This window comes from Helianthus annuus, chromosome 10, assembly GCF_002127325.2.
Source record: "Helianthus annuus cultivar XRQ/B chromosome 10, HanXRQr2.0-SUNRISE, whole genome shotgun sequence".
Lineage (NCBI taxonomy): Eukaryota > Viridiplantae > Streptophyta > Magnoliopsida > Asterales > Asteraceae > Helianthus > Helianthus annuus.
The window spans coordinates 153,746,127-153,770,340 of record NC_035442.2 but is presented as its reverse complement, the minus strand read 5'-3'; the positions used below and the strand labels follow the sequence as shown (position 1 = coordinate 153,770,340).

Genomic DNA, 24,214 nt, shown 5'->3' with positions numbered 1-24,214 from the left:
ATTTTGATTTTATAATAAAATGGTTAAAACCTATAAATTTACCCTAGTATTTATTTGATGATCAAAGTTATAATCAACTAATGAGGTTACAGTTTACACGACAATCTATCTATTATACTAAATGAATTCTCTTAAACCACAAGGTTTATTCTTAGCCAATCATTTTGATGATGTGGACATCCTCTTAATCAAGATAATTCACTTATGGGCGCCAAACTCTATTCTCTTTGTTATCTTCACATGCGCTCACTCTCTCTCCAATCAAAAACCCTAACTCTCATTTTCCTTCAATGATCGCCTCTTTAGTCTTTTCTCAACACAAACCCTAATATTCTCTACTGATCAATGGCGATTTTCAGAAAATCCTAAATCTCAACCGATCGAGCCATGAAACTCCATCCTTCCGATTTCCATCTATCCCTACCGAAACCCTAACTGCGATGCAATGAGATGAAGAACATAATCAAATCCAACCGATCGATCTTCTGATACAAGGTTTGTTTATCATTGTGAATATTGAGTTTATTTTGGTTATTTGAAAACGAGTTGATCCAAATCCTTTCCTTTATACTTTTACAAGGTGAAATTGGGGATGGGCCGCTTTGTTTCTTCTAACCCGTCGATTTCTACCGGCAACAGAACTACCAAATCAGCCTCTCATCCGTTGATGTCTGCCACTGTTAAATCGTCTGGATTTACGGGCAGTCGTTGTTATGTCTTTGAGAGATCCAAACACTCCAACTAAAGGTAGTAAATTTGATCCTCCTCTGTTATGTAGTGGTTTCGTGTATGAATGAATTAAATGAGTATTGCACTGTGATTCTTGATTTATTTCCAGCAATTGGAATTTTTGTTAAACTCACAAAGTTTTTGAGTCTGAGGCCCTGGCGAGTATCATTTATGCATCTGACAGCACTTTCATTTCTTTATAATATATATTTAGTTGAATGTTTCAATAGTTTATTGAAACTAATTGTGGTTCGATTCTGCTACATATAGCGTTATATTGTTTTCTTTTTTTTATTTCTAATTATAAGTCATTTCAGTTACTTTCTATAAGTTTATGTGTCTTTGTTTTCTTTTAGTCTACCTGAAGCCCCTGGCTCTCATGATGATTTAGTGTCATGGTGTAAGAAAGTAGGAAAATGCTACATTGTCCATGACTATTTCGTACTTTGATAGGTTCAATAACACATGTTTCCTATTTTTATACTGTTTATGTGAAGTGTTTAAGACTTCAATGGTTTAAGCTTTCATGTGTTGTTGTACTAATTGAAGGTCAGGTATCAGTGTTGAAATAGAAGAAATGGTGTGTGAGGTTTTAATGTTATCTCAAGTTGATGTTAAAGTTGAACCAGGGTAAAAAGTGTTTATAATTAATAATGCATTTTACACACCGGAAACATCGTTAAATTTGAAGCTCAGATTGTAAGTCTCTTTCTTATTATTGCGAATACCGATTGTTATTAGTTATTGCCTTAATGAAGGTCGCCGTTCATATTTTTTGTCATTAGCAATTTGGAGCTTGATGAACAAGGATAAGGTGGAATCAGTGGCCTCGAGCTTAGATTCTTCCGAGGTCTATCATCATGATTAGTTTTATTTTTATATCACAATCAATTAGATATTGATTGTATCATAAGTATTATGTTCATCGGTAATTTTTAATGATAGTTTATATGCAGAACTCGTGGCTTACAAGAATTTGATTGTCTTGACACATAAATGGATGTTTTTTAGCTTAGGTATATGGCTATTATTTATTCAGGCCCTTTAATGAAGCTACTTTATATTTTAGGCGATGAATCAAAAGTTAATCAAAGCATAATATGGTTCAGATCTAAAAAACGGGGTGGTCAAAGAAGATGACGGTCAAAAGGGTTCATTCGGATTTGATTTTGTTCACTTCTAAGGTTAGTTCTATTATAACTATGTGCTTCTATTTCTTTTCAAATCTTTTTCTAACTATGTGTTTCTATTTCTTTTTAAATATAATTTAAGGTTTTTGATAAATGATGATTAGTTTCGGATTTGATTGGATTTTTGGGTTATTAGTTCAAATATTTTATGTTTACATGTTGTTTAGTTTTGTTGTTAATGTATTATAACGCTGTTTAGTTCAAGCAAAATGCTATAGGATTGAATCTCGATTGGAATTGAAATTGACTTTCTTTTCATTTTGTATTTTTTGTTGGTTAATTTCACATTGAGCAGATATATTTTGTGTTTTTTTTCCTTATTTGGTAATGAATTTGTTCCACTACTAGCAAAATATTCATGCATTGCAGCACACCATCAAATGAGTACTGGAGTAACCCGACACTTCCTCTTGCAAAAATGTTGAAACTCCGACATGCTTACCAGAGCTCTCTTCGTGACGGTGTAGAGAACTTCCGAAATCTGCTGTGAACTTACTCGACAAGCTTCTTTCTATAGAGCCTGAAAAACGTGCGAGTGCTACATTTGCTCTTCAATCCGAGGTAACAATTGTTGATCACATGAATAGATGGTTTAGGAATCAAGACATATCATTTCCTTAAATGTGTTTCTTGATGTTTTGTTCATTTTTAGTATTTCTATACCAAACCTTATGCTTCTGATCCTGCAAGCTTTCCCCAGTACCCGTCGAGCAAGGAGATCGATGAAAAACTTCTTGAGGGCGCACACAGGTGATTATTTTTTTCTTTTTCGTTGTCAAACGGTGGTTTTATAGATTTGTGACTCAGAGCGGAAGCATAAATATTAAACAATACACAGAATTATGTTGAGGTTAATCTGATATGATATTTAATGCCTAAATTATTACATCAAGCCCTGTTGGTAATTTAAATATAACTGTTCAAGCCAAAATTTGGAAAACTGAAATTGACTTGATAATGAAAAAGATTCAAACATTTTTACAATGAAAAAGAAATATATCATATTATTGCTAAAATTGAGGAAAAATTGTCAACATCAGGGTTCTAGATGATGGGATTCAAGTCCAACACGTGATCCAGCCCGTTGAGACGCTTGCATTCATTAGTTAGGGCCCGTAACTCCAAACGTAGCCTAGAGTATACAATTTTTAAGTTGGCCCATTTTTAGTCTGTTTGCCTATGTCGAGCTTCGTATCAAACTGTAAGAGAATTAATGTAACTGATAAAACTTTCAGAAAGAAACCTAATGGCAGACTTCGGGCATCTTTGACTTCACGGAATGTGAGAAAAGGCCAAAGAACTTTGCTGGAACAAATAGAGGTTTAACACTTGATTATCACATAATCACTTTCAAACACACACTAACTTCGTGTTCTTTGTGGTGGGTCAGGCACGCCGGAGTGCTTATTTTCATGGCCCTGGATTAGCTGACATTAATGATACATCTTCAGATATTTCCCAAACCACAGATGTATCTCAAGCTGACACCGTTTGCACGCTGCCAGTATTGGCGACTACATCGGATGGGACCCTCGGGTGGTCAACAAAACGATGAAAACACGTCAGCTTTGTGACCCCAACAGGTCAAGATGTTCGGTCAATAGAGCCGATTCTTTAGCAAAATACAACTGATCAAGATTTATCATCTGTAAGACATCCTTAGAGATTGAAATGAAAGATCCATTAACATATAAAAGATTGAAAGTATTAGTTTTTAACTTTTTTAACCAGCAGGTTCATCCTCAAAAAGAAAGGATACGATATTCAGGACCTATGAGAATTCAACCGCATAGAAACAACGTATGGCTAGGTGCTCCTAGATCACGCTTTTCACGAGGTACAAGCAACTTCCTTTAGCTGAATCATCAAGAAACTAAAGGTTGGTTAATACTTAATAATGTGATTGTGGGTGTTTATTTGGATCATAGATGCAGAACTATGATACAATTGTGCTTGGATGATTGTACTAAAGAATGAGGATAGGTAGGTAAAGAAGAGAAGAGAAATGGAATTGAAGTAACATGCATAGGAGAAATGGGGAGTGGAATATAAATCACAAGTAAAGGTTGTCTTCTAATTTAAGAAGGTTGATGAAACATAAAAGGTTGGTGCAGATGAAAATATATTATTATTATTATTATTATTATTATATCGAGTTCGACGTCGTAGTCGGTGTACCGAGCGTAATTAGGCGTCAAAATATATTATTATTATTATATCGAGTACGATGTCATAGTCGGTGTACAGAGTGTAAATAGGCGTAAAAATATATTATTATTATATCGAGTTCGAAGTCGTAGTCGGTGTAACGAGTGTAAATAGGCGTAAAAATATACAAATTATTATTATATCCAGTTCAATGTCGTAGTCGGTGTAACGAGCGTAAATAGGCTTAAAAATATAATATTGTTATTATATCAAGTTCGACGTCGTAGTCGGTGTAACAAGCGTAAATAGGCGTAAAAAACATAATATTATTATATCGAGTTCACCGTCGTAGTCGGTGTACTGAGCGTAAATAGGCGTAAAAATATATTATTATATCGAGTTCGACGTTGTAGTCGGTGTACCGAGCGTAAATAGGTGTAATATTATTATATCGAGTTCGATGTCGTAGTCGGTATACCGAGGGTAAATAGGCGTAAAATATATTATTATTATTACTACTATTATTATTCATGTCGTAGTTGCTAATTTCTGTTGCACAAGTTCAGAATAGGTGGCCTGGGTAATTCATAATTGGGTCAAAACATGTGTAGGTTGAAACAAGTTTTAAAGTGGGTTATAAGGGGTTGGATCAGGCTGACCCGCACTTTTTTACCACTTCAAAACATTATAAAATAAATTAATCTGTTGAACATGAAAAAAACTTGATATAATTACAATAATCTAAATGCTTATGAGGTTGTGTGCACCATATAGACATTTTGGGTTTCGACCCGTTAACAGCGTGTTTGGGGTTTTCATTATTCTAAACTTTCTTTTATAATAAAGCTGAATTGTATTGCAGATCAATCACAAATAAGAACTTCGTGACGTCTGTAAGATACTTAGAGGATAACCAGAAAGCTTCACATTTGGTAAGTCGTGTGATTAACTCGATTAAAACAGGTTAGAATGAAATGAGTTTTTTTTAAATGGGTCTTTTTCAAAATTCGTTTAATTTACTCGATTAAAAATTAAAAATATTCATAAATTTTATGCTTGCATTTTCTTTTTTATTTCAAGATACTTTCCTATTACTACTATTAGTGTTCGGATCATATTAGTCTGTTAATGTTGATTATGTGTCAGATATGAGGAGTGAGCTTCGCCACCAAATATCTTAAAAAAGCCGGAATCATAACTTAAGTTTTGAATTATATCCAACCTTACGGATTTACAGTGGGTTTGAATAATAAATTAAGTTTATTATAGGCTTGAAGTGCACATCAACGTGGCTACACCGAAAGATAAGGGACTATTTGTTCATGTCGTCAATTGGTAATACTATCCTATGTTTTCTTTCAATATTTATTTTTACTGTTTGTTCTTTGTAATAGCATTTAGAAAATTGTTGTGTTATCAAATGTAGATTCTTTCAAAATTAATTACTAACTTAGGTATTTTAGATGAATTTTATGAAATGAAGGTCATAGTTCTTGATGGAAATACTTGGCTTATGAAGCTCCGCACAGAGAATATTGATGGTAAAAAAAAGGTTTGTCTATGCATTACTCATATTATTTATTGATTAATTTTATTTTAGCGTTTACTACATTTTTTAGTATGTTACTAATATATTTTCTTTCATGTACATTGTTTATATAGGTTTAGTGTTACTGTATGGTATGATATGATTCAAGTCGAAGAAATTTTGTTAGGTGATTGTTTTTCAAATTGGTTGAGGTTATTGGTTACGGAGTTTCAAAAAGCAGAAGTATTAGATTAATAGACTTTCTGTTGATTTTTTGAAATTACATTTTTTGTATTTTCATCATTTATTTATCTTTTTCGCTTTATTTATATTAATAGTACGTTGGTTGTTTTATTTACTCTATGAACCTGAGGGTTTCATAATAATTTCTTTCGAAGAATTTCGTTATTTATATTAACTAGGATTGAGACCCGCCGCAATGCGGCGGGGATTCTTTAGTTATAACTAAGTCGATTTAGGACCCGTACATTATGTTAAACCTGTCAAACGGGAAAAAAATAGACAATGTAAAAACGTTCACCCACACACGCACGTTACGTCGTGTTAACTCGCAAAATTTAGAACGAAACGTAAAAACGTTAAACCAAAGACGCACGTTGCGATATGTTAAGTCACAAAATATAGAACCAAACATAAAACGAAAAACTTGCGGAAAATGAAAACTATAAAGGATCAAAGTTGAAAGTAAAAAAAAATTGCAATGATAGATAACAAAATATAAAAAGGTTTGGGTTAGAAGTAAAAAAACAAATAGTTTTGGGTTTAAGTAATTAATGAAATACTTTTTTGTGAAAAGTAAAAAATCAATTATTTTGAAAAACCCCCAAAGGCAAGGTCACGATAACCATATGCATAACCATTTTTTCTTTTGAAAAACCCCAAAGCACACCCCGTGTTGCGGCGGGTGTAAAATGGTGTCAAATAGTACTAATGTCACACAACCGTCATCGACCATCAACACTGACTCGGCCTAGGATCTGCGTGTTGCGACGAACCTGTCAAACATGAAAAAATAGAGGTAAAAAAGTTGAACTACATATGAACGTTGCGACGTGTTAACTTGCAAAATTTGAAACAAAACATAAAAAAGTTGAACCACACTTGTAGGTTGCGTTGTATTAAGTCGAAAAAATTAGAACTATACGTAAAACGAAAATTTGACAAAGATGAAAAGTATAAGTGACAAAAGTTGTAAAGCTAAATTACAAATAATGAAAAGTTTTGGGTTAAAGTTAAAAAAACAAATTAGTAAAGTTAAAATTGCAAAAGCTAAAAACCTTCGGGTTAAAAGTAAAAAAATCAAGTTTAGTTTTGGGTTAAAATTAAAAAAAAAACAAATTATGTAGGGTAAAAATTACAAAAGCTAAAAACATTTGGATTAAAAGTAAAAAATAACGTTTTTTTTTTTTTTTTGAAAAACTCCCAAAGCACAAGGTACAAGTGATTATGCACAAAAAAACTTGCTTATTTATATATGGAATAATAGAGGTAAAAACATTGAACCACACATGCACGTTGCGTCGTGTTAACTTGCAAAAATTGAAACAAAACATAAAAAATTTGAACTACACTTGTACGTTGCGTTGTATTAAGTCAAAAAATTTAGAACTATACGTAAAACGAAAATTTGCCAAAGATGAAAAGTATAAGTGACAAAAGTTGTAAAGTTAAATTACAAATAATAAATAAATTTTGGGTTAAAGTTAAAAAAACAAATTATGTAAGGTTAAAATTGCAAAAGCTAAAAACCTTTGGATCAAAAGTAAAAAAATCAAGTTTAGTTTTGGGTTAAAGTTAAAAAAACAAATTATGTAGGGTTAAAATTACAAAAACTAAAAACATTTGGGTTAAAAGTAAAAAATCAAGGTTTTTTTTTTTTTTTAAACTCCCAAAGCATATAGTACAAGTGGTTATGCATAAAAAAAGTTGCTTATTTATATATGGAATAATAGTACGTTGGTTGTTTTATTTACTTTATGAACCTGAGAGTTTTATAATAATTTCTTTCAGAGAATTTCGTTATGTTCATAAATGTATAATGTTTTTGTCAATATGAAGACATTATTTTGTCAAACCTATAAAGTTGACGCACGAAGCTTGGAACTGAAGTTGTGTATATTTGGTTAGGTTATTGGTTATGAAGCTCTAGCAAGTAGAAATATTAGAGTAATGTTAGGTGGCACACATGGTGTGGACATAAGTGTATGCTTGGCTGAGAATTCCGTCGGGTGCTGGGACAAATTCGGTGGGAAGTAGACTGCAAAATGTAAGTAACTTGAGCTTAACGACAAAACGAAAACGGATAGTTCATGTGATTTTTTTACAAACTTTATGGCGTCTATGGAAGAATAGAGATGCTAAACTATTTGATGATAGAGACATTTTGGTAGCAAACTGACCGAAGAAATAAAAGAGGAGTCGTTCAAGTGGTGTCGATAGAGATTAAAGGTATCAAGTGTGTCTTGGTGTGAATGAGGGCTATTTCATTTAGCAATTTAGAATCATGTTCTGTAACATCAAGTAGTGCATTTGAGTTTTTTTTATAGTATTTGTTGTCTCTGTAATATCGGTCGCTTAGCATCTTGCTATGTGGCCGGTTTATGGGTAATAAAATGTTCCGTTTTGAGTACATTTCTTTCATTTCAAATTTTATGTCAACATTGTTAAATATTATATAATTAACTTTGAGTAATCCGCGAAACTCGCGGGTTCTTAAACTATATTTAAATATATATAACATATATTAAAAAAAATTCTAAATAGTTCATATAACATATATTTGATTATTTACATTTTCTATTAGGTTAAATAAAAAAAAGTTAAACTGAGATAACTCTATTAGTTTACAGGGCAACCCAAAATCTAAGTGAATGTCTCCTTCGTTAACTGGTCGTATGTTTCGCAATGACAATCAACAAAAGTCAATGGTAGTCACTTTCTAGAGTTGGTTTGTACTTGAAACAACATGTCATCTCTCATGGTCAATTGTATGTTGCTAAAAACATGAGATGGAGTGAAAATACCAATACGTGACAACGACAAACCTACAGATAAAACAACTAATGTGGTTTATAAAGAGATTTTCAACGAATTGTGATCGTTGCATAATCATTTATTTCAATTTGTCGTTGTAATCAATATATTCGTTTGTGTTTTAACGTGTATAAAAGTATAATATTTGATGTCAGCGGTATTAATGAAGAAATTTCTTTTACCAACCTGTGTAACACACGGGGTCTAGTATTTTATATAGCATTTGTAACCCTTCAACCAAACATCCTATTGCAATTTGCAAGGATAGAGAGAGAGAGAGAGATACATAGAGCGGAGATCTACTCGTAAACTTCCAGTTGCGCTCACAATTTCACTCGTACCAACACATAACACCAAGATCTGATTCATACTCGCACTCAATTGCAATATTTAGGTTTAAATTTCATACTCTCTCTCTACAATGGCGCAGTACGTGAAGAAAGACGATGATCGTGACGAGGAAGGTACTACTTAAAATTTTCAGTATTTTTACCGATTCAATTGAAAGTATCATAATATTTGTTTAGATTTTGATCGATTTGGCCTGTTTCGGTGTTATTTTGTGATCCAGAGGATCTGCTATATGATGCTAGATCTACATTGCCGTTAATTAGGTTGTGAATTTGTGATTGTAGATTTATTTAAGGTGATTTATGAGCTGTTGAAACTATTATGTTAGTTGATGATCTGGTTGTTAGTGATGGTATAGGTGTTGAGAAATTAGGTTGCCTTGACTGTGTGGTTATGAAGGTTTGGACTGTTCTTGTGTGAATTTTGTTTTCATTTTAGATCTACATTGTTGTTGAATCGGTAGAGCGGTTATTAATTTAGTTGAGATGGATTGTAAGCTATTGAAATTATGATGTGAGTTGATCCGTTTGTTTCTGATGGTGGTGTTGTGGATCTTGAAATTAGGTTTGATTGAATGTGTTTCCAGAGGTTTGATGAAAGTATAATAGGAATGTAGAATATGTAGTTTATTTTGGTCTTTAACAATTTCTAAAATATTATAGAGGAATGATACAACTGAAGAGTTCAATCCCATGCACACTCTTCTGTTTTAGTAATCACCAAATCACATTCAATTAAATGGATGATCGTTTCTAAGAGTTCAATCCCACGCACACTCTTCTGTTTTAGTAATCACCAAATTACATTCAATTAAATGGATGATCGTTTCTATCTTACAAAATGTTTTTGGCGCTGGAGACCTAGAGTACTTATTGATTATGCATTTTTGGTGGTAATGGAGAGATGATGGGATGCTAGTATAGTTTGTAGCTTATTGTGATATACAAGAAATTATGAAATATTATACAGCAGTTTCAACGCCTAAAAGTACAAACCCACATTCCATCTTCTCAACTACCAACCTATCTTTTTGATGGCCGAGCAAATCTAATTGATAACTGATTGATTGTGTAGCTTCTGAGTACTGCACACGTGGTTATTAATGTACAAATTGGTCTTCTATCTTTTCTTTTCTATCATTGACAATTTTGTAATCTTTAGATTGGTATGGTATTTTTGTGACATTGTAATTATTGCACTTTCATGTATTTTTGCTGTATGTAATATTATAACCGAGTCTTGTTTTCATGCGCAGCTGAGTACTCTCCCTTCTCTGGAATCGAGAAAGGAGCAGTTCTTCAGGAAGCTAGGGTCTTTAACGATCCTCAATTGGATTCGAGGAGGTGTTCGCAGGTGCTTATTTATTTTATTTATCTCAACATATAGGTGCTACATAATTTTTTGATTCATCCTCTTACATGAACATGATCCAACAGATTATATTCTGATTTCTGTTGCCAGGTTATCACAAAGCTGCTTTATCTCTTGAATCAAGGTGATACCTTCACAAAGGTCAGATCATGTTCTATAAACTGTCCAGAAAGGCAACACTTGACTTTCATACAAATATATATGGTTTATTTTTAATATAAACATTTCTTTATTGTCGATTCATATTTGCAGACTGAAGCCACAGAAGTTTTCTTTTCAGTAACAAAACTTTTCCAGGCTAGAGATGTCGGATTAAGAAGAATGGTTTATTTGATTATAAAGGAGCTCTCTCCCTCTGCGGATGAGGTCTCAAAACATTATTCTATATCTTTAATTCTTTATAGATTATTTACGCTTATAAATTTAATGACATGGTACATTTTCTTGTTCATGGAAGGTTATTATTGTCACAAGCTCCCTTATGAAAGACATGAATAGCAAGACCGATGTGTATCGGGCAAATGCTATTCGTGTTCTCTGTCGCATTACAGATGGAACACTTCTTACTCAAATTGAGAGATACTTAAAGCAAGCTATTGTTGACAAAAACCCTGTAGTAGCCAGTGCAGCGTTAGTCAGTGGTATCCATTTGCTCCAGGTAAAACTTACGGTTTAAATAACTGCATTAGCTTGTCTTACTATTGTGTTAAAAATCTGTAATTATATTACATCTTTGAATCTTAGACAAACCCAGAGATTGTGAAAAGATGGAGCAATGAGGTACAAGAAGCCGTTCAATCAAGGGCCGCACTTGTTCAATTTCATGCACTTGCTTTACTCCAACAGGTATGACAGTTGAATGCATTGTATTGTGATTTTTATGTTTCACAAGCTTCTGAATGATTTAGGTTTTCTTGTGAGATGATTCTAATGTGGTATATTTGCAGATAAGACAAAACGATCGGTTAGCTGTGAGCAAATTAGTGACCAGCTTGACAAAGGGCACTGTTCGTTCACCTCTGGCTCAATGCCTGCTGATTCGTTACACCAGCCAGGTATGTCTGTTATTGTGGTTTTTTCTTTGAAAATCAGGTAGTTTACTTCTTTGAAAATCAGGGTTGTTGCTTGTTGGGCAAGATGTCAATCACCGACACAGAATGTTTTTCTCAGGTTATTAGGGAGTCAAGCATGAACAGTCAAACTGGGGACCGCCCTTTTTATGACTATTTGGAAGGTTGTCTACGCCACAAATCAGAGATGGTCATTTTTGAAGCAGCAAGGGCCATAACGGAATTAAGCGGTGTTACTAGCCGAGAATTGACCCCTGCAATTACTGTCCTACAACTTTTCTTGAGTTCATCTAAGCCCGTACTTCGGTTTGCTGCTGTTCGAACATTAAACAAGGTCACTTTCTCAACCTCTGAACAGAATCTTACCGTTTGTAGTTTAGTTTCACATGGTATTTGACTGTTTTCCCTCTTACTGGCTCAAAATGTCATGAGCAGCAACTCTATTTATTATTGGCACTTAGGGGTGTAAACGAGCCGGGCCGAGCCCGAGCTCGACCAGGCTCGAGCTCGGCTCGTTAGGTTTTTATGATGCTCGAGCTCGAGCTCGGCTCGGTTCGAGCCTACGTCTTTGAGCTCGAGCTCGGCTCGCGAGTAAAACCCAAAGCTCGAGCTCGGCTTAACTCGGCTCGAACTATTTTGAGAACAACCTTAAACGAGCTAAAAGCTCGGCTCGAGCTCACTTCAACATCGCTTAAACGAGCCAAAGCTCGGCTCTAGCTCGGCTCATCAATGTTATCATCATTATTAATATATTATATATTAAAAAATTAAAATTTTGTATGGGCTCGTTTGGGCTCGCGAGCCTAAACAAGCTTTGTATTTCGGGCTCGAGCTCGGGCTCGATAACAAAACGAGCTCTATTTCAGGCTCGAGCTCGGGCTCGGGCTCGTTAAGGCTCGGCTCGTTCGAGCTTTTAACCGAGCCGATCACGAGTAGCTCTCGAGCCTCTGGGCTTGTTTACACCCCTATTGGCACTTATCCATCTTCGCTTGAGGTGGCTGTTTCAGTTTAGTTGCATACAAATGTGTCAAGATTTGGGTTATGGTTAATCACTAAAGGGTCAAAAGGGAAAAATATTTTATTAATATTGAAATGATTCAACTCTTAACTATATTTGACGAATAATTATGTATATACATCTTAAAAAATTTGGACAAAAAGTATTTTGGGTCAACTTGAATCGTACGAAGAATTACCTGTTTTGACGTGTAACCCAACCCGTGCGACTTGCCTATTTTGCAACATATACTCTCCATCTCTTTTATCTTTATTTGTCTTGGCTGATAAATAGGGTAACTTCTTAACTTCTGATACATTTACCTCTTCAACACGTTATTAGCATAATTTATGAATTAGTTTTTACGATGGTTTTCTGAATGTTAACTGATTTTATTTCATGAGGATTATGTCTTGAAGAAGGTTCTTTCGTATGGGAAATAACTCCCTATTGAAAAACTAGGACCAATAATAACAGTGCCTTTGTGGATTCCATTGTACTATATGCATCACTAACATTTCTTTAATAGTTGATTCACATCATGTTGTTTTTTTAACCTTTTTTTTCTCATAAAGTGCACATGGTGTCTTTTCTGTCGGTAGAAACTATCCCGATACATAATGATCTATATCTTGTTCAGGTGGCAATGACTCATCCAATGGCTGTAACTACCTGTAACATAGATATGGAGAGCTTGATTTCTGACCAAAATAGAAGTATTGCAACCCTTGCCATTACCACACTTCTCAAAACAGGAAATGAATCAGGTGTTGATCGTCTGATGAAACAAATTACCAACTTCATGTCTGACATTGCCGACGAGTTCAAAATTGTCGTGGTTGATGCCATTAGATCATTGTGTTTGAAGTTCCCTCTTAAGTTCAGAACATTGTGAGTCTATTCTATTCAACTTCAATCCTCAAATATTGAAGTTAGATGTGTCCGTGTCTCACATAGTCCATTTACTTATTCTAGGATGGGTTTCTTGAGCAACATCCTAAGGGAAGAAGGTGGATTTGAGTACAAGAAAGCAATTGTCGATTCAATCGTAACTATCATAAGAGAAATTCCAGATGCAAAAGAGAGTGGGCTTCTTCACCTGTGTGAATTCATTGAGGACTGTGAATTTACATATCTTTCAACACAGGTAAGCACGGTCTTTGTCTTATTCTTGTTAGTTTTCTTTAACGTGACAGCTTTGACCAATTTACTAATGTATTACTATACTAGTTGTTTCGGGTTACGTTTTATTCTCTAACTGGTCAAAATGGTAAAATAAAAATATAGGTTAAATCATCTTAAAAGGAAACGGTTTGGAACTTGGAAGTCATCCAAAGTGTATCTTTTAAGTAGGGGTGCAAATGAGCCGAGCCCGAACTCGAGTAACTTATGAGAGCTCGAGCTCGGCTCGTTGATAGTTTCTCAAGCTCGAGCTCGGCTCGGGCTTGGCTCGTTTATTATCTATTAATTAATAATATTAAATAAAAATAATAATATAAATAATAGACTTGTTTAGGCTCACGAGCTCAATAAGTGAAGCTCGGGCTCAATAAGCTTATATTTAGGTTCGGGATCGGCTCGTAAACAAGTTTAGATAGGCTCGACTCGGCTCATTTATCAGACAACTTTAAATAAGGGGTAAATGTTATTAAATATTGCACTAAGGCTCGATAAGGCTCAACGAACCTGACGAGCTTCACATGCTAGGCTCGAGCTCAGGCTCGATAAATAAACGGGCTTTATTTTAGGCTCAAGCTCGGCTCGTTTCGAGCTTTTTCTTGAGCTGCTTGGCTCGTTTGCACCCCTACTTATAAATGATATACTAATTATTTATAAAAATAGTTAAGAAGTTTGGACAAAAAGTGTTTCACGTCAACCTAATCCATACCAAAAATATCCTTTTCTGACCCGTTACCGTACCTACCCTTTTTACTTTCTCTAAATTTTCTGTACCTTTTAAAATTTCTCATACTTCTATTCGCCTTTTTACTAAACTTGCTACTTTGAATACATGGTTAGATTCTCCATTTTCTTGGTATCGAGGGACCAAAGACATCAGATCCCAGCAAATACATTCGGTATATATATAACCGTGTCATTCTTGAAAATGCAACTGTTCGAGCTAGTGCAGTGAGCACTTTGGCAAAGTTTGGTGCTATGGTTGACTCGTTAAAGGTACATCAAATTTCATTTACTATACTAATATTCAAGTCAGATCAGGTGAATTTTCTCAGTAACTGAGTTTGAGTTGTATTGTGCTGCAGCCCCGTATTTTTGTTCTGTTGAGGCGCTGTTTATACGATAACGATGATGAGGTCAGTTTGTGTACTCAAATTAATATGTTTTTGTATTTATTAATTCAAGTACTAACAATAAATACAAAAAACTACACACTTGAAAATGACCTGCTTTGAAATTATGTATAGGTTCGTGACAGGGCTACGCTATATTTAAATACTATTGGAGGTGACGGTTCTGTTGTTGAAACTGATAAAGACGTAAAGGAATTTTTGTTTGGGGCATTGGATCTTCCACTTGCCAACCTTGAAACTAGTTTGAAAAACTATGTAAGGTCCCACATGTTTGACTCAGTTACGACTTTGTCATCTTTAATAATCATTTTGTGTAATTGTTTGTTGGAATACAGGAACCGTCAGAAGAACCCTTTGATATCCGTTCTGTATCAAGGGAGGTTAAATCTCAGCCATTTGCAGAGAAAAAAGCTGCTGCTAAAAAGCCAACTGGTCTTGGTGCTCCTCCTGCGGGCCCCACTTCAGCCGTTGATACTTATGACAAGCTGCTGTTGTCAATTCCGGAGTTCTCAACTTTTGGACAGCTTTTCAAGGTGTGTCTATGGCATAACCTTTAATATATAATCTTACCGGAACTATTACATGTGGCGGTTTCTACCTGTTTATTTATTAATAGATCGGTTTGGGATGGACCAAATGGTTTGAAAATTATATAACTATTTCTAATGTTCAAAAAGTAGATATATATATATAGAGAGAGAGAGGCCGGTTAACGTACAAGACCTTATCGTGCATTGCGTACATGAGCAATATAACGTGCGTAATTAGGGTTAACCGAACCCATGCGTAATAATGCAAATAACATGCGTAGTAATTATGCAATAACGTGCGTAATTATGCAAAGTTAATTACTATTGTGCCACCGCGTTCAATTGAAAGCCTAGATTAGATCAGATGTGCGGTTGAGATGCCCGCGTACGCATCACACGCTAAGGTGGTCTTGTATATTAAACTTTCTCTCTCTCTCTCTCTATATATATACACACACACACACACACACACACACACACACACACATATAAGAGTAGATATTTATATGACAACCCAACTTTTTTTTTTTGTAAAAGTTAATATTTTGGATAAAAAGCGTTTAGGTATTTGGGCCAACTCAACCTGCCCTGCACATTTTATATATATATATTTTTAGTAGATATTTATATCTGTTGTCTTTCTTTAAACAGTCATCTGCACCGGTGGAGCTCACTGAAGCCGAAACAGAGTATGCAGTTAACGTAGTTAAACACATATTCGATAGGCACGTTGTGTTCCAGTACAACTGTACCAATACCATTCCTGAACAGTTATTGGAAGATGTAAGCTCTCATTTAAACACACAAAGCTCTATTTAAATTTACAAAAATAAATAAAATATTCTAACAAGATGGCTCGGTTTTAGGTTACCATTCTTGTGGATGCTTCAGAAGCAGAAGAATTTGAAGAAGTAGCAACTAAACCATTAAAGTCCCTACCGTATGATACACCAGGACAAACGTATGTTGCGTTCGAGAAACCGGAAGGGGTTCCTGCTGTTGGCAAATTCTCCAACGTGTTGCGGTTTATGGTTAAAGAGGTAAGTAATATTGTTTTTGGTTCAGTACTGTTTCTTATTTGTTGAGGGTAATAACGTAATTTGATTGAAATTTGATTCAGGTTGATCCGTCAACCGGTGAGGCTGAGGAAGACGGTGTGGAAGATGAATACCAACTGGAGGAATTTGAGGTTGTTGCAGCAGACTACATGCTTAAAGTTGGGGTTTCCAATTTCAGGAATGCATGGGAAAGTTTGGGCCCGGATTTTGAACGGGTTGATGAGTATGGGCTTGGCCCAAGGGAGAGTCTGAAAGAAGCAGTTAGTACTGTTATCAATCTTCTTGGCATGCAACCTTGCGAGGTAACTAAATTTTCTCTACTTGTGTGTGTGTAACCAACGTTAAGTAGAGAACCGAGAATTGCACAAAAACCTGTATATGGAGTGTTTTATGTATTACATAAAACAATGAAGCTAAGCAGTTAATGCGGTAAAAAATCGGATATCGGTAATCATGGTGGGATATCGGTAATTTTAATATCATGCTGAATTTATATATATAGCAATTTAACACTAACAATTCAGTATACTCTCCTACCATTAATAAATTAACCCTTTGCGACTTGCAAAACACTAACAATTGTAGTAAGTAGACACTGATTAAGACTTAAAACACTAATAGCAGCAATAAGAAGAAAGACGAATGGTAGAACTAATAAGAAAGGTATTGATATTGGGAAAATCGGTGATATATCAATCAGATATCGGTCAATATCGCCGATATTATCAGTACCGATATTCTGGCCGATATTTTGCATCGATGTCTCACTAGGGGACCGATAACCGATATATCGGTGATATACCGGCGATATTAACTGCATAGCAATGAAGTAAAAGTGTTTATGCACTTATACGTGGTGCTGGAAAGATATAATGAGAGAGTGGGTAAGTGGTTACATGATTGTCTTGTGTGTCACATTTAAAGCAATATGTATAACTTATAAGTGGTTTCGTGATCATCTACTTAAAAGTGTTCCTTTATTCTCTAAATCACTTGCACTTTAAAAAAATATAAACGTTGAGTTTTTCAGGGCACGGAGGTGGTTGCGGCGAACTCAAGATCACACACATGCTTGTTATCAGGTGTGTACATAGGCAACGTGAAGGTACTTGTTCGATTATCGTTCGGAGTAGATAGCGCAAAAGAGGTGGCAATGAAACTTGCTGTTAGATCAGAGGATGAAGGTGTAAGTGATGCAATTCATGAACTAGTAGCCAACTAGTCAATTTATCCAACATGAAATTACCAAACTCCACCTTATATAATAAACATTGTTGTTTTTTTGTTAAAAGAGTCAATAAGACATTTTTTTGAAGAGTATATGTATTTGCTTTTAACTTCTTTTTGTTATCAAGGGTGTTTTAATAGGCAGACATTTTTTATATTGTTTACAAGGCGAGTATAAATTTTTATTTTTGTAAGCATCTCGGTTTTGGTTAACATGTTATAGAAACTATTTTGATTGGTGAGAAAAACTTGCCCTCCCTTTATCTAACAAATATATAGGGAAAACCCACATGTTGATAATTGTATTTGTATAAAGAGTAAATTACTAAATTATAGAGATTGTCCTGTTTTGGGAAATTTTGCATGCTTTATGCTATCTATTATAAAACTCAATGAATTATGCTTTAAAAGTTCAAGATAATCAAAGTGTGAATCATCTATAAGATATCCGTCATCCTAAGACCATGCGTAGTTGTTGGGGTGAATAATGCCCCACCCTAGGGCGTTGTGCCATGTGGCAGTCCAGTCAGCAGTGGGGCGTTTTTCTGAAATGGGTGTAGTGGGGACGTGGATATTGCGGTGTAATAGAATTAAATAAAAGAAAAACCATAAAAAATTGTTATGGACAAATAAAGCTTGGAAACTGGTGATTGGGCTAAAGATTTGAAGCTGGGTGTGGAATATTGGACGCCCCCTGCATTTTTTTCGCAAAAAAACGCCCACAGGGGCCGATTGCAGGCGTGGTTGGGCTTAAAAACGCCCAAATCAGAACGAGTACGGGTGGTCTAAGTGCGCTTGGGTAATTTATGTGCTTAAAATCAATGATAATCATGTCTTATTGACATATTTTGTAATATATAGAATTTGCTTGCACTTTAAATGAATACATGAAAATTTTATGGGGGCTAAATCCATGGTAAGGTTCTCACATACTTGACATATTCACCATTAATCTGATGAATCAAGAGTTAGGAGCTTAATCAAGGTATTCAACTTCCTAGGTGAGTAAACATAATGAAGCACATACTTAATATATATGTGCATGTGTATGAAAGGACAATTGATCTACATAGGTGAGTATATAGTATATTGACTTGAATTTATGAAATACATGGTTACAGATTTTATCTACATAAGACCATAAATGGATATTACTAAACCCACGAATGTATACTTAATACATTTGCATTCGCATATAAAACAAATAAAAATTGAATCGGAAGTTATCTGAATAGTTGATCTTGCTATTTTAATCAGTATTGTTAATCTTAGTCTTATATCCTATTATAAAACCGTACACTTTACCTGTTGGGCATCTGTTACCTGTCAAGTTCGTGGGTATATCCGTGTCCACAAGTATCAGTTACATTCGTGGGTTTAGTAATATCCATTTATGGTCTTATGTGGTTAAGTTCTAAACATTTTAGGTTGTAGGTTTTGCTCGTATGATTTGGGTTCCTTTGTGATCCCTAGTTAAGATTGTGGTCTCAACCTTCTCAGAAATAAAGAAAATATGGCATCATAAAGATCCACAAGGAAAATTCATGGCACTTTTTTGTTTTCAAAGTTGCATACACGGAATAGTAATAAGTTCTTCCCGAGATCTAAAACTATAGAGAACTAATGGAAAGGAATAAGATGGCAATTTATTAAGAGATGCAATTAAGGAAAACTTTACGCTTACAATCCAGAGTTGTTAACGTTAATGATGATTAGATCATTTTGAGGAACAACCAAAGACAAAAACTCCTTGCAGCGAGTGGATTGGTATGAATTTTGTTTCCTAAACAATTTTTGTGTTGTTGTATATGGCTTTTAGCGTCTTTGCTAGTTACTTTGTTTTTTGGTTAAAAAAATCATTGCCATTAAAAATAATTGCTAAAAAAAATACTCATTTCTTTTCCATTTTAACGTAATCCTTTTATCTTTTAAGTTCAAATTTAAAATACAGTAATAATTATTTCTTAACTTGATGCAGCATGTACATTGACAAAAATAGAGTAACTTATTATTTTACATAAAAAGGCACATACAAGTTATTGTTAAAAGTGTTTCATCAGATCAGAATGTAAGCAGCATATTTCAACAGAACTGTTGACTGATTGCTTCACAACACTCTGCTGGGTCCGGCTTCCACGTCAGCCGGTGGGATCAAAAGAAACCCGTCCCTTGCAGGTTCACAAGAGTCAAGATCTACAGTCAAACCCTAACTGTAACCGTAAAATCACAATGCAAACGCTAATATAAACAAACAAACAACTAACAATTCTCTATTAACGCCAATTTCACAGCATTTTGCTTAAAAACAATTTACATCATCATGCACAAATGTGAACAAATAAAACCCTAAAGGTAGTGTTTGTTTCAAAATGAAATCCGGATAGAATTGGGATGAAGACTTCATTTCTTATATTGCTCGTTTCAACAGAAGATGGAATTGGAATTGAGCAGTAACATAAGAAACGAAATCTACATTTCAATTCCATTTTATGAAATGAAGACACCTAAATTCCAAATCAAATTTCAATTCGGCAAATTCCAATCCCATTACATTCCATGATTCCATGAAACGAATACTACCAAAAATTTACCTCCAATTACAAACCCTAACCCTAACCGATCGCCCAGGCAACCACCGGTAACCGGAGGCTACAAAGGTACATAACCGAACCATACTCCACCTCCTCCATCATTTCCACCACCACTGGAGCAATCAACCACTTCAAAAACAACAAAATCAACAACGCGTTGACTTCTTTCTCCACCGAGCTCCCTCCGATCCTGATCGAGAACCACAGCTGCGTCCGGACTCCGTTCTCGTGAACATAAAACGTCGCCGCCTGAACCAGGAGCACAATCCGCCGGTTCCGGCCGATTCTGAAGCTCAGATCTAGCCGCCGGATGTTGAACCGGCGCTGCGGGAGATTGGTATGGTACTCGCGGTGGACGCGGCTGTTGGAGGCGGTGGAGGGCGGCGGGAGGAGGCGGCGGGAAATGAAGAGGAGAGAACCGATGGCTAGGGTTCCGGCGGTGATGAAGAGTAACGATGAGGAAGATGATACAGGCATTGGGACATGATAATTTGATTATTTTTGTACGGTCACCGGTGGATGATATAGGGGGGTTTGGACGCCAGTTGTGTCTGCTTTTTTTTTTTTTTTTTTGTTATTTTTATTGCTTATCTTCGGTGTGCCTTTTGGTTGTTTGGATTGTTATTTGATGAAGTCTTCATTTTGACTATATATACTTGGTAACAAAAGATCTATTGACGGGGGAAAACTATATAACTAGTTATAAAATAGTTATATTGACCAGGGTAAGGGTAAAATTATTCTAAAAAAGATCAAAAGTGTGAGAAAGGTAAGAAAAAATCTGAGCCATTAGATCTAAATTAATTGAAAAGGGTAAACAAGTAATTTTATCATTAATTCAATTAATTAAAAACTTCTCATAACCGCCACCTTAATTATAGCAAGTATAACACCATTCAGTAAGTATATAACACCATTCAGCAAGTATATAACACCATTAAGCATTCAGCAAGTATATAACACAATTCAGCAAATATATAACATCATTCAGTAAGTATATAAACCATTCAGCAAATATATAACACCATTCAGCAAGTATATAACACAATTCATTGACTAAACATCTGATCGAAACATATTTTTTTCTCTATATAAATATAGCAATATGGTACTCATATTAAAGATAAAAAAACACTCGTTATTATGGTGTAATTTTTTTTTAAAGTTACGTATAAAAAGTTATTGACGTTTAAAAAAGACGGGGGAAGTTACATGTGTATTACCTAATTTCTAGTGGGTTTAAAAGACTATATTGCCCCTAGATATTTCAAATCAGTCCAAATTAATGAAAATATTTTACAATTTGGTCCTATTGATCTCAACCATTAGATCAAAAGATCTAATGGCTGAGATTCTTTCTTACCATTCTCACACTTTAGGCCCTTTTTACAGGATCCTCTACCATATTGACCAAACAATTATAAAATAGCTATATTTACCAAACAATTTTTATAAGTAGTTATAAAACAATTACAAAATAGTTATGTTGACCAAACAATTTTTTCTTTTTTTCATAAATAGTCATGGAAGCTAACAATTTTTTTCTTTTTTTCATAATAGTCATAAAATTTTTTTGGACGGCAAACGAAATTTTATTCATCACCAAATTGTATACAATGTTTGGTTAAGCAAGACATTAGACCGGGACATTATACACGATCACCCATATTTCGCCTAACAATGATACATTACTCGACTATATTAAAAGTTATCCAATTTCGCCACTCCAGGTTATTCCGTTTCGCGCTGTGCTTCGCCCAAAGAAAAGACGTTGTTTGTATTTCGCCGAAGATCTTGTTGATGACGATACGTTTGCCAGAAAAAATAAGATCATTTCGCTCCTGTTATATACATAGTTATATACATAGTTATATTGATCAAACAATTTCTTTCTTTTCATACTAGTTATGAAAATATAGGTGCTGTTTGTTTTTAGAAAGGTAAAATGTCAGCAGGTTGCGGACCACATCTGCAAACATCTGTAAAGAAGAGGTGGACCAAACCTCTACAGTCTGCAAAGAGAAGGCTATTTATTTTTTAACGTATGCAGACTTCTAAAATAAACTGGTGGTGGTGTACGATGGTGATGGTGGGTGGTGGTGCTAGACGGTGGTAGTGGACGGTGGTGGTGGGGATGGGGGTGGTGGACGGTGGTTGTGGTTGTGGTGATCGATGGTGGTGGACGGTGGACGATGGTGGTGGACGGTGGACGCTGGACGATGGTGGTGGACGGTGGTGGTGATGGACGGTGGTGGTGGGTGCTGGTCTTTAACCCTTTTCAGGCATTAGAAGATCTTAGAAGTGGATAGGTTAAGTCTGCACCAAGAAAAGCTTGCGCACACGTTTTTTAATGAAACGTCTTCGGAAAAACAAATAGTTTGCAGATGGCAATGTCCGAGCATGGTCTGCGCGACGCGACAGAAGAGTCTGCACATCTTGTTTAGAAAAACAAATACCATCATAGGCTTTTAGCCTACTCTTATCTGCTTATTAAAAGTGGTCACATTAGCTCCGCTGGATGAGAAACATTTAGAATTTAGCCTACACTTTTAACATGTGGTTTTGAAGGCTTATAAACGACTTAGCTCCCGCTTTTTCAGTGTTGGCTAAAGCTTAGCCTGCTGAAGTAACACCAATCCTTATCCGTGTGGGATAGAACTATAATGGTAGTCTCTACGAGGGTTTATCTTCTAATTCTCTTCTTCGATCGATATAACTTGGAATGGCACAACCTGATTGGTTACACATCACTGTCCTTTTGTATTGTTTGACCAATGCACGATTGATCATCATGGGGATTGGTTGTGGCAGACTAGCGCATGTTGATTAGCTGCAGGCTTCTGCCACTTGTACTGGTTGTACTAGTGTGAGTTGTCATGGTTGCGCGTACGCAAGAGGACCCCGTGCAGGAACCTTGGAATGTTTTTGGGATTGTGTGGGTCAGTGGCGGAACTAGAAGAAAAATTCAGGGGTATCCCAAATTTTTTTTTACCTACATTCATAAAATGGATAGATTTTTTCCATACGTTTGATGACTGTCGTAAGGGTCATGCAAAAGCCTAATTAAACTAGATAGTAGAGTAAGTAAGGTATCGAATCCAGAGGAGTCTGGTGAAAAGTGTTACGAATTAAGCACTAAGAATCTAATTGCAAAAATGTAAAATCGGTTGTTTGATTGTTTGATTTAACGAAAAACTAATGGAAACAAGTTGTAACAATGGAAGAAAACAATGGTTCCTTCGGATTTCAGATTCAAGATAGATGTCAATTATGTGTTAATTGCAACAATCACATAGACATGATTGTGTAATTCAATTAACAAGTTATGATTATTCAAAGACTAAGTACTTCGATTGCCAAACAATGGAAGGTTGTTATATGAACATCAACTGAAATTACCAACCCTAATCCCCATCAAATATATCTCAATTACTAGAACTCTCGGGAATTGAATGAATTAGAACTAAAGTTTAAATAAAATCAATCGTTTACAACCAGTCAATCAAATCAAGAGGTAAAAAGCATCGAATGCTTAGATTACCAAGTTCACAAATAATGAAAACACATAAAATCCATCCACTTACAGGAATCCTCCACCCGGAAGAAACCACTAAAGGATTAGCCGCTCGTGTTGATGATTCGGTCTTCAGAAACTTGAATAACGGTTGAATTCATCTTCGACACGGTTAATTTGGTGGAAAATATGGTGATGGAAAGTGAAAAACCGCCCAAAGTATGCTCCTTTTGTCCCAAGATTCGTGTGTTGAAGGAATGATAAGTTAGGGTTTTAAAAACCCTTTTAATACCCTTTACAAATCAGTATGCGTGCTGCCAAGCTAATCCCACCGTAGCCTACGGTCTGCTGACTGTAGGTTACGGTTTACACCTGCGGCTAAAAACAGGTACCGCCAACCATAGCCTACGGCTTGGGATCGTAGGTTATGGTATAACATCGCTTATTCTTTATACTTTGCAGGACTGGCCGTATGTTACGGATCACCAACCGTAGCCTACGGCGTGAATCTCAATCTCTTTTTCCTTCACATTCTAACTTTCAT

The 24,214-nt window shown here is 35.3% G+C and overlaps 1 protein-coding gene and 2 long non-coding RNA genes across 24 annotated transcripts; all 3 read left to right on the top strand.

The window, feature by feature from the left end:
• The first annotated feature begins 222 nt into the window (after nucleotides 1–222).
• LOC110886070 lies at nucleotides 223–5,878 on the top strand. 22 transcript variants are annotated; one of them, XR_004869760.1, is made up of 16 exons: nucleotides 223–495; nucleotides 581–747; nucleotides 1,284–1,428; nucleotides 1,515–1,579; nucleotides 1,686–1,745; nucleotides 1,839–1,913; nucleotides 2,289–2,480; nucleotides 2,572–2,669; nucleotides 3,155–3,239; nucleotides 3,310–3,567; nucleotides 3,654–3,756; nucleotides 3,848–4,023; nucleotides 4,930–4,999; nucleotides 5,337–5,402; nucleotides 5,531–5,619; nucleotides 5,730–5,878. It is a non-coding gene; the product is annotated as an uncharacterized LOC110886070 (long non-coding RNA). The 22 variants fall into 22 exon arrangements; XR_004869774.1 differs by having other exon boundaries at nucleotides 1,279–1,428; nucleotides 2,620–2,669; nucleotides 5,551–5,619; XR_004869765.1 differs by having other exon boundaries at nucleotides 1,279–1,428; nucleotides 2,620–2,669.
• Nucleotides 5,879–7,790: 1,912 nt separating this feature from the next.
• On the top strand, nucleotides 7,791–8,245 carry LOC110882969. Its single transcript, XR_002560314.1, has 2 exons — nucleotides 7,791–7,882; nucleotides 7,964–8,245. It is a non-coding gene; the product is annotated as an uncharacterized LOC110882969 (long non-coding RNA).
• Nucleotides 8,246–8,885: 640 nt separating this feature from the next.
• On the top strand, nucleotides 8,886–17,778 carry LOC110886069 (coatomer subunit gamma-2). The gene is made up of 18 exons (XM_022133831.2): nucleotides 8,886–9,113; nucleotides 10,256–10,353; nucleotides 10,462–10,512; nucleotides 10,624–10,737; nucleotides 10,829–11,029; nucleotides 11,116–11,217; nucleotides 11,319–11,426; nucleotides 11,542–11,775; nucleotides 13,079–13,329; nucleotides 13,414–13,585; nucleotides 14,458–14,613; nucleotides 14,703–14,753; nucleotides 14,865–15,005; nucleotides 15,086–15,283; nucleotides 15,932–16,063; nucleotides 16,147–16,320; nucleotides 16,401–16,640; nucleotides 17,369–17,778. Exons 1-18 carry the CDS (start codon nucleotides 9,071–9,073, stop codon nucleotides 17,558–17,560), a joined length of 2,658 nt encoding a protein of 885 aa, XP_021989523.1. The 5' UTR covers nucleotides 8,886–9,070; the 3' UTR covers nucleotides 17,561–17,778.
• The last annotated feature ends 6,436 nt before the right edge of the window (nucleotides 17,779–24,214 follow it).